Here is a 10,277-nt window from a genome sequence, read left to right on the forward strand (position 1 = left end):
CTCATGGTCGCTGCACTTTGTTTCTTAAAATGTGTCGTTTCTCTCTGAGCCAGTTCTCTTTAAACGTTTTCTCTAGCTCTTAATTATTTTTTCTTTAGTTACATTAAGCGCCTTTCAAATCCCTTCAAATCCAGGCTTAGAAGACTAATTTCCAAATCATAGCATATCAAATTTAATTGCACTGTGGTCACTTGAACCAAGCAAGTGAACCATATTTGAAATGCATTTAGCATAGTACGGCTAAGTTTCCATTTCTAATGTGGACTTTGTCATGTAAGATTTCACAAAAGGTTAAGTTCAAGAGGTAGCAGACATGAACTGAAAACCGATTAACAAGCCATTTGTACAAAAATTAAATTCTTCATGGCAATGAACCACCACCAGCAGGGTTTCTCCCCCACTTCAGCAATCAAAATAATACAGTACAAGCTCTAAGAAGCCTAAAATGATAGTAGATATAGTTGACCGGCTAGGCATATAGTTATCATAATGCCATTTTTACTAGAAGAAATGTATAGAAACAAACTGAAAATAAGCACAGAAAACAAGGAAGAATTTTAAACAAAGTTTTAAGTACAAAGTTACTACAATAAATATATCCACTAAACACAAACAGTAGAAAGATATTCATGTAATAATCAGAACAGCTTGAATCAACAGAAAATGGCCCTGAGACACATAAACAGGGAAACAGGCCAAGCAGTGCAAAAGCCTCTAGAAAAATATTCACATAATAATCAGAACAACAGAATCAACAGAAAATGGCCCTGAGACACATAAACAGGGAAACAGGCCAAGCAGTGCAAAAGCCTCTGGATATTCAATAATATCTGCTACAAATCAAGAATATGAAGTCCAAAATTGATGGTAAATATAAAGATATGATGATGCTATAGGTGGTTGAAGGACAAGGTGTTCGGATTCTATCCCACTCATTTCAAAGAGCAGCGCTCACATTTCTGATTTCCAGGAACTCCTTGCATACTGACTCATTGGCAGAGAAACCCCCACAGTTGCAACAGTAAGTGCTCAAGTTTGATTTCATCCGGTATCACAATTTTCATTTTAAAATTTGAGGTGTTACTTGGAGATATTACTCAGAGGACAGCAACAAAACATATATCAGGGAGGCTGTGGTTGAATTCTTTACATAAGGCACACACAGTGTATAGAGCCTGTCTCCATTTCCCAAGGAAAGGATTCTCTCTCTCTGGTACTTACAAATATAATAGCGACTTCTTCTCACCGTCTGCCTGACAACTAATTTGCCATGGATTCATAAATTTGAAAGTATTACATTTCAATAATAAGAACAATTTAGGGGAATAAGATTTTAAGAAACTGGGACATAGAAAGGCAATCAGACGGACCAGAACAAGGAATGAATATTCCTTCTTTTCATCCTTTACATGGTTTATTTGAACACCTTATTAAAGACAGATTTTTTGAGATTGCCTTAAGAAATCAAATCCAGCTAAACCATTAAAGCAAAAAACAAGCACATTATACCCAGCTCAGTTTTTGGTTAAATGGGGCATGTGACCTTGGTTTGTGTCAACAAAATCCACTCAATTTGACATTTAGGACATTTACTTGTATTGAAAGCACCCCTGTTGTTGTTTTTCAAAATGAGAGACCAAGAACAATTCATCATTTTCATGTTATTTCATCATGGACTTGAGCTCTAGAAGGAACATTATGATAAATGCTCTCTCATACAATCACCATCAAGTTCAGAAATTTCTGTAGGAGCAGGACAAAAGTCATGACTGTAACCATCTATTTGAGGAAGCAGAATGTGGAGAGGATTCATAAGAACATAAGAACATAAGAGACGCCAATGTTGGATCAGGCCAAAAGCCCATCCAGTCCAACACTGCCACAGAGTGCCCATCAGGAGGTCCAGGACATTAGAAGCCCTCCCACTGTTGACCCCCCCAAGCACCAAGAAGACAGAGCATCACTTGCCTCAGAGTCCCTATCTATACCTTGTGGCTAATAGCCACTGATGGACCTCTGCTCCATATGCTTATCTAATTCCCTTTTGAAGCCGTCCATGCTTGTAGCCGCCAACACTTCCTGTGGCAGTGAATTCCAAGTGTTAATCCCATGCATAATCTTATAAACCTCGATCATGTCACTCCTCAGTCGTCATTTCTCCAAGCTAAAGAGCCCTAAGTGCTTTAATGTTTCCTCATAGGGAAAGTGTTCCAACCCTTTTATCATTCGAGTTGCCCTTTTCTGCACTTTTTCCAAAGCTATAATATCCTTTTTAAGGTATGGTGACCAGAACTGCACACAGTATTCCAAATGAGGTCACACCATTAATTTATATAGCAACACTGCACAGCCATGCCCTTCCCTCCCATGGCAAGTATACTGGTTTCACAGCAATGCAACATGTGCTGAAAAGACCCTTTTATGCCCAAGACCCTGGAGAACCACAATATTGAAGTAGACAGACCAACGGAATAAGGCAAATGAGTGTGACTTCACCCTTGAGGTACCAAGTGGTCTGTATCTCCCGACTCCTTACAGTTAGTTTAGGTTGCCAGGTCTGCACCAGCAGAGGGTGGGAGGGAACTTTCTGGTAGCAGGGCAGAACGACAGAGTGATGTCATCATGTTGAGGATGTCATGTGGTGATGCTCTAGTTTTGGGGCAAAACTCTATGGTAAAACTGGCATCAAACCATAGAGTTTTGCCCCAAAACCAGAGCATTGAAACACAACATCCCCAACAAGAGGATATGACTTCCACATGATGTCAGTGTGTTGGGGACAGCATCACTGTTTGGGGTGGAGCTTCCCCCACTGGCTTGCTGGCTGGCGGCGGGCAGAAGCCCCAAAAACCAGGGGATCCTCCACTCGGAACTGGGGAATGGCAACCCTATACTCCTCTGCTCCTACTCTTAGCAGCAAGTCTTATGTACCTGTGGAGTGCTGTGGAGCTTAGGGTGACTGGATGCTACAAGCAACATCCATCCCTCGTCTACACTTTTCATGGGAATGTATACAGAGACTCAACGGGGTGAAAAAGGAAAAATGCAACCCACCCACTCCATTTGGGTGTTGTGGGAACACCAGACACTATCTGTGTGCTTAACAAGAAACTATTTATATATGAATACTATCTGGAAAATCCAGGGACAAAACATAGATTGGTGAAATCAAACAAGGAAACATTTGTCTAGTACTTGCTGTGGTCTAGTACTTGCTGTTCTTTAGCCAAAAAAAGCAGCAACTGGCTACTCCGGAAGCATTGTGTATCTTGTGGATTTACAGTGCTAAAAAACTGCTGCAAAGCTGCCAAAAGCACATTCCTAAAAATTCAACAGTACATTATAGGGTTGCCAGGTCCGTCCTGGCAACCAGCGAGGGATGGGGAGGGACTTACCAGTAGAATGAAGGCGGCCTAGGCCACATTGTCAGTGTTGCACTAGAAGTGCCATCATCATGCCAGCAACTTCCAACTGATGCTCTCATCTTTGGGCAAAAACTTTATGGTAAAACTGGCTTTTACCATAGAGCTTCTGCCCAAATACCAGAGCGTCACCTGGAAGTCGCTGGCATGATGACATCACTCCTTATGCAATGCCGACAATGTGGCCTAGGCTTTCTACTGGTAAAGTCCCCTGTCGGACAGCTGATTGGCGGCTGGGGGGGCAGAGGCCGGCAGAAGGGGACCCCTGACTCCACTGGAGGGTCTAGCAATCCTAAATCCATGCCAGTATCTATCTGTCTCACCTATCAATATCCAATGTCCAGATCCAAGACTCTTCCCAACACACTGTGGTGAGGATGCGGTGGCGCAGACAGTAAGAACACCTGCAAAGTAACATCAATGAACAGCCATTACGGCTCCCGGCCCACGGCCCAGCTCCCGGCCCACGGCCCAGCTCCCGTCCACCCAGCGGTTCGAAAGCATCATAAATGCAAGTAGATAAAGTGGGCACCCCTCCTCCCTGTGAGGTAGAGGGTTTGGCAGTGGCGGCAGCAAGCAGCAACAATGGCGACGGAGCAGTTCCTGGCGATCGGTGGAGCAATGTCGGAGGTGAAGGCGGAGGCAGAGCCTGGAGAAGTGGAGCCTTGGAGAGCGTGGTGATGTCCAGGGCTCTTTTTGTAGCAGGAACTCCTTTGCATATTAAGCGACACACCCCTAATGTAGCCAATCCTCCAAGAGCTTACAGTAGCCCCTGTAAGAAGAGCTCTGTAAGTTCTTGGAGGATTGGCTACATTAGGGGTGTGTCGCCTAATATGCAAAGGAGTTCCTGCTACAAATAAAGCCCTGCCGGGGCAGTGTGGCACAGCGCGGCGGAGCCACCTGTGGACAGTAACCGGAACTGCAGCCAACACAGAACCACACGCCAAGACGAGACCTGCCGGAGGAAGCTGCTCAGGGAAGATCGGCTCCAGAAAGAGCACCAGGACGCCAATATCTGAAGCCGCGGAAGGAAGCCAGATGACAACTAGCCCGGAGTGCTGATAGGCAGTCACCACCCTGTAGAAAATGTGGCCCTAGTTAGGTTAATTGGTTGGTTAGAACCACTATGTAAACCGCCCAGAGACCCTTCGGGGTCAGGGTGGTATATAAGCCGAAGGTATAAATATAAAATAAAAAATACCCTCTCCTCCACCCAGAGGAATGTCTAATAGAAGTATACTCTAGAAGTATCCCTCCCAAAGTACGACATACTAAAATTTCTATACTAGTTCCCTTTTTCATCCAAACATTATCACCGTTTTGTACCAAGCTCTGAGTTAATTACAGAAATAATTAAAGGATCCGGATGTGTCACTTGAAAGGGAGAGATATGGACTATGATCCTCTATTGTTTCTGCCCAGCTAGGAGTTCTCTTTCATTTGTTGCCTAGCTAGGCCTTCAGCGAGCTCCGAGGAGATAATTATGAAGAGTAACACGTTCATAGAAACTGACTGAAGACTATTTATAACAGGGTACATAACATTTGATGACATTTAGGGGGAGGGAAAAAAACTCGCAAATGCACTTGGACTAAATCGTAATTATTGAAGAGAGGCTAATCAAACAGAAGATGACTCCTCCTCCCCCCCTCCTCGAAGTAATTTTCCTGTTGTTTAAAAAACAGCGTCAAGAATGTGCCTTCTTTGTATGGCCTCTTGGGCTAAAATCTAGGTCAAGTTGTCTAAAGCTTATGCTGCAAAGTTGGAATTTTTCTTCTCACTGAACTGTCAGTCACTGGAGCGCATAAACTGTACGCTTAATCGGGAAAATTCTCAGTGCTGTTATTTTAAACATGATGGGAGATGCAGAGGCGGAGCTGCGTGTTCCATTATCAAGAGCAACATTTCCCCATCCCTGTGTTCAGATTAAGTCTGTCCCAGCTAGAAATGAGTGAACTTTCTTGAAAAGTACTGGGTTCGCGGCATGGACGACTCGGACGACATGCTCTTGCACACGTTTATTGTACTTAACACAAGACTAACTAAAATGGCCCTGCAAATCCAAATATATACACACCCACCCAGCACAGTCTTTGTCCATTGGAGGGTTTGAATTTCCCGCCAGAGTGGCCATTGGTTGGGGCTGGGGGGAACTAGGATCCTATGATCCTATTGTCCAGGGGAGCCAAGCTCCAGTCTTTGCCGCGGACCCCTAGTGGTGGTCTACGTACATAACACTCCTCCCCCCATAGTTTAGACTCTACCTATGTGACGTAGTCCTGATAGTAGGCGGGGTCCGGCGCTCATGGAGGGAATGCCTGGGGGCCGGTACTGGTTCCCTCGATCCCGGTTCCAGTTGACTCACGGGGACCGGGGGTTGTGGCGCCAGTTGGGGTGATGGCTGTTGGGCTGCTGGTTCGGGGACTTCCGGGGGTGCCTCGTTCAGCATGGACTCCTCTTGGATTGGGGTGTCGGCTTGCCCCCTGGGTTCCGGAGTGTGCGTTCCCGCTCCTGCCATTAACTGAGGGGTTTCGCCTGCTTCCGGGAGCTGTCGCCTCCATAGCTGGTCGATGTGCCTATGTAGAATTCGTCCGTCATCTGTCGGCACTTCGTACAACACTGGACCCCTGACTTTGGTGACTCGGCCCGCGATCCATGGAGGCCCGGTCCCGTAGTTCCGGTGACACAACAATATCAGTGGGCATTGGTGCTATATAGTCCTATGCAACCATTTCAGCCATGGGACGCACCGTTAACCATAATCCGAAATACAGAAGCTACTTTCAATTAACCACTTTTTCCTATTTTTTTTTTGTCAGACTCCCCCATCTGTCCTACAAAAACAAAAAAGGTCATGGTGCCACTGGAGGAACCTAGTTTAGTTAAGGATACAACCAGGGGTCATTTCGTAGAAAAAGAGCTAGGGGAACTCATTAGCATAGCTCATTAGCATATGCCACACCCCCTGACATCAGGGGACCGGCGGTGGACCTGCAAGGCTGGCGGAAGTGTGAGGAAGCCCCGCCAAGGCCCTCCCAGGCCCCAGGGGTGGGGAGAGGCGGGGAGGAAGCAACTTACCCTTCCTCTTCTCCTGCCTCCTCCTGGCTGAATGAGAGCTGGAAGCGGGGTGGCCGGAAGCAGGGGGTGGGGCTTCGTCATGTGCCCTGCCCCCCTGCACCTCACCCGGGGGAACTGCGTTCCCCCGCGTTCCCCCCCGAAATGACCTCTGGATACAACTCAGCTACCAACCACCCACCATTGAAGTATGCATCACAACTCCTGATCTGTACAAAGTGAATTTCACCATCTATCACAGAAAGTGATCACATAATTCTTTAGCAATTCACAGTGCAATCCTAAACTCACCTTTCTTCAATGAGTTAACTTCAATGACTTCAGTGCAATCCTAAACACATCCTTCTTCAATGAGCTGACTTCAATGAGTTAAGAAGGGTGTTTATCTACTTAGACTTGTGCTGTCAGTCATCTGTATAATCCTGCCAACAGATGAAGAGGATCTAAGCACTTACCCTCCTGTTTCCCTGGGTTTTGTTTGGGTGCTGATCTGCTTTAATGTAATACTTTTAATAGTGAGTGCTAGGAACGGATCCTGGCACTTTCTGCAGGCAAAGCATGTGTTCTATCACAGCCGAATCGCCAAATCTCAGAGGTACACAACTAAAAAAAGCTTCCTGTGTGACAAAGCCCTCAAATAAAACCCACCGGCATCAAAGCAAAAGGTAATGCCTCCAGTACAGAAAGGCAAAATAATCCTTGAAATTCAACCACTGGAGTTCAGAACTTACAAACCACATTTCTCTATGTGCAAAAATTGCACAACATGTATTACGCTGCTTCCCCCTTTCAAATCATTTGCTGTGGTTCATATTTAAAATAAATTCAGCAGTCAAGGGATTTTGGGTGCATTTTAGCATGAACCATAATAATTTATGAGCAATTATAAGAGAGCATGTACACAGTCTCCAAGTAATTTGTCTCCCTGCTTGCTGTCATATGAATAATCTTTACTTTCCCAATCTGCCTGTAATAATTTTTGTAAGCAACTGTCACCCATAGCAATTTATATTCGCAGGGTTGTTAGACACGATAGCCTACCTTGATGTCGACAAACCCCTAATTTTAAATTTGATGCTACTAAAAATACAGTTATATGACTTGCACTATTTTACTGTTGTGTATGTTTAAATGCATTACAACCATCTCCGATCACTATTTAGTAAAAGCACCCTATTTCTCCACATTACTGCTTATTTTCACAGATTTATTTTGCTCTGGCCAGCTCTCAGTGTAATGTTGGCAAAGCACAGGGTCATAACGAGGACTGGATTAGGAAGTACACAGTCTGGAGCACCAGCTCATGATCCCACCAAAGAGTTTTTCGGGGAAAGAAGTTCATCTATGATATCACAATTTTTATTGAAATAATAAGAGATTATTTTTAACACACAACATTTCTGGTTGTAAAAAAACCCCTAACTGGCAGCTGGGTGCCCCCCCCCCCAGTAGTAGCTCTTGAAATTCCACCCATCTGACCAGCCCATCTGTACTTACACAAGATTCCACCCAGCTCCTGATGACTTTTAAAATGACAATTACCATTAAGTAATGGTGCTTGGGGGGAGGGTCAACAGTAGGAGCGCTTCTAATGTCCTGTCCCCACTGGTGGACCTCCTGATGGCACCTGGTATTTTTGGCCACTGTGTGACAGAGTGTTGGCTGATCCAACCTTGGCGTCTCTTATGTTCTTATTAAGATGCTTTAATGACCCCGGAAAACACCCTCTTTATAACTATTCTGTCAGATAAGGGCAGGGTGCTTAAAGAGGACAAGAAGTGGTTTATGTAAATTACTACTTATTTACTATTGCTAGCAATAGTTACTAACTGCTAGTAACTACTATTACTACTAGTAGTAGTAAATAGTTGTAATAGTAAAAGCCTCTGAATCTAAACACAGCAGTCCATCCCTATGTGTGTTTACTTACAAACAAGCTCTACTGAAGCCAATGAAATCTATGCCAAATAAATTGACACAAGCTCTACAGATGTCAGTGAAGTCTATGCCAAATAAGCTCATGGAAGATTAAAGTGCCCAAGAATGGAATCCAAACAGTGGTGCTCAACAGACAGATGCTGACCCAGTTATCTGTGGTTCCCACTAAGTTCTATACATGAAATCTATCTGAAATATAACGGGAAGAAGGCAAAATTTGACCATCAGCCCAGACAGTATGGCTGGGTTAGACCAACCTGTAGGATAATGCAGAATGCTGCACTGGAGTACATGGTTGCAGTGACGTCAGATTTATCCCTTGCCCAGGGAAAAATGTTTATAAAGTAATTTTCATTTCTATAGTGAGTTTTCAAAGTGCTTTCCAACTTTTACAATAAAGACTACATAACGTCTAGGGAAGAGCATATGCCTCAAAGTTCCATTTCTTACATTTTCGAAGAAGTTCACTCTTTTCTTCATTCATTCCTCCTTCATTCTGGATTATCTAGGAGGATGTCTAAAAACTGCAGCATTTACACTTTGCTATGTCTTTCAGTTCATTTCCATCTCCTCTCTCCTGCAAAACTAACAAGCACCATGAAAAAACAAACTTGATTTGATTGCATCATACTTCTTTTTCTGTGCAGTGTTTTACCAGTGCATAAGAGTACATCTATGCATCACTAAAGCACTGCACAAAAAAGAACCTTGATGTAATCAGAACAGTCTCATCAAAATTGCTGTACTGCACTATTTTATCAATGCACATGTAATCAGTGATAATATAAGGAGAGGAAGACAAAAATGAACTGAAAGATGATACAGATCATGGCTACATCCACACACCATTGGACATTGCATTCTCATTGCACTATACCAGTGATTTGCAACTGGATTTTCCCATGTGGACCAATCTAGTTGGAAATGCTTGCTATATTGCAACAAAAGTCATGGCCATTGATGTATAGACAGCCCACTATAGATTAAAAGACACAATGGAGGATTCCTACTACATTATTTCAACTTTGGAAGCAATTTGAAACTACAAAATCCAGAGAGAAATTTGGAAAAGGAGGCACTCAGAAGCTTCCTAGTAAAGATTGCATGTAGGCATATAAAACTAACAAAAAGTCAACATCATGTGTCTCTACAAAACAGTGTTCAGAACAACAACTTTAAAATGGCAACTGTTCAACATACAAACACACAGAGATACCCTTCTGAGTTCCTGAGCAAAAACTCATAACTGCTGAAACGTGCCCATGTCTTTGCCCTCGATTGCATGCAGATGGCCCACAAATATCAATGGGAGAACCAGTGTGGTTGTAATGGTTACCGTCAGTGGTCATTTCATAGAAAAAGCGGTGTCCCAGTTCACCGGCCCCGGGACGAACCCTCCCAACCCCAGAGGCATACCCGCACCCCGACTCACCCCAGGAGTGGCGGAAGAGCTGGGGAGAATTGGCAACACAGCCCCCACAAAGGACGTGGTGCGACGGTGTGACTCCTGAGGGCTCAGGCAAGAAGTACACCACAGGCAGGGCGAGGCCCATCCAGTGAACCCCGTGGCGCCCCTCCCGTGAGAGGCGTGACTCTGGCCCCACTGGGCGAAAATGGAAGCCCGCTGCGGCACACGGCGCCACCGGTGGTGCAGCCCCAGGCTGAGAAGACTGCCACCGGCCCACCGCTGACCACACCCCATACGCCCGAGGAGCGTCCTGGCATATGAACGGGGACAGGGCCAGATGGGGGAGGAGGGAGACAGGGAACATGGGCTGCACTGGCAGGGGAGCGTGGGGAATAAAAAGAGGGGCTCTTTGAGAAGACCGGGGAGGAAGAGCG

At 44.9% G+C, this 10,277-nt stretch overlaps 1 protein-coding gene across 1 annotated transcript in view; it reads right to left on the reverse strand.

The window, feature by feature from the left end:
* Positions 1-6,020, reverse strand: part of IL1RAPL2 (interleukin 1 receptor accessory protein like 2) — a 299,699-nt gene extending 293,679 nt beyond the window's left edge. Inside the window, exon 1 of the mRNA XM_015408385.1 lies at positions 5,945-6,020. Coding sequence (XP_015263871.1) covers positions 5,945-6,020 — 76 coding nt within the window. The remainder of the gene's footprint in view (positions 1-5,944) is intronic.
* Positions 6,021-10,277: the final 4,257 nt, after the last annotated feature.

Source organism: Gekko japonicus, unplaced genomic scaffold, assembly GCF_001447785.1.
Source record: "Gekko japonicus isolate JY-2015 unplaced genomic scaffold, Gekko_japonicus_V1.1 scaffold643, whole genome shotgun sequence".
NCBI classification, from domain to species: Eukaryota; Metazoa; Chordata; class Lepidosauria; order Squamata; family Gekkonidae; genus Gekko; species Gekko japonicus.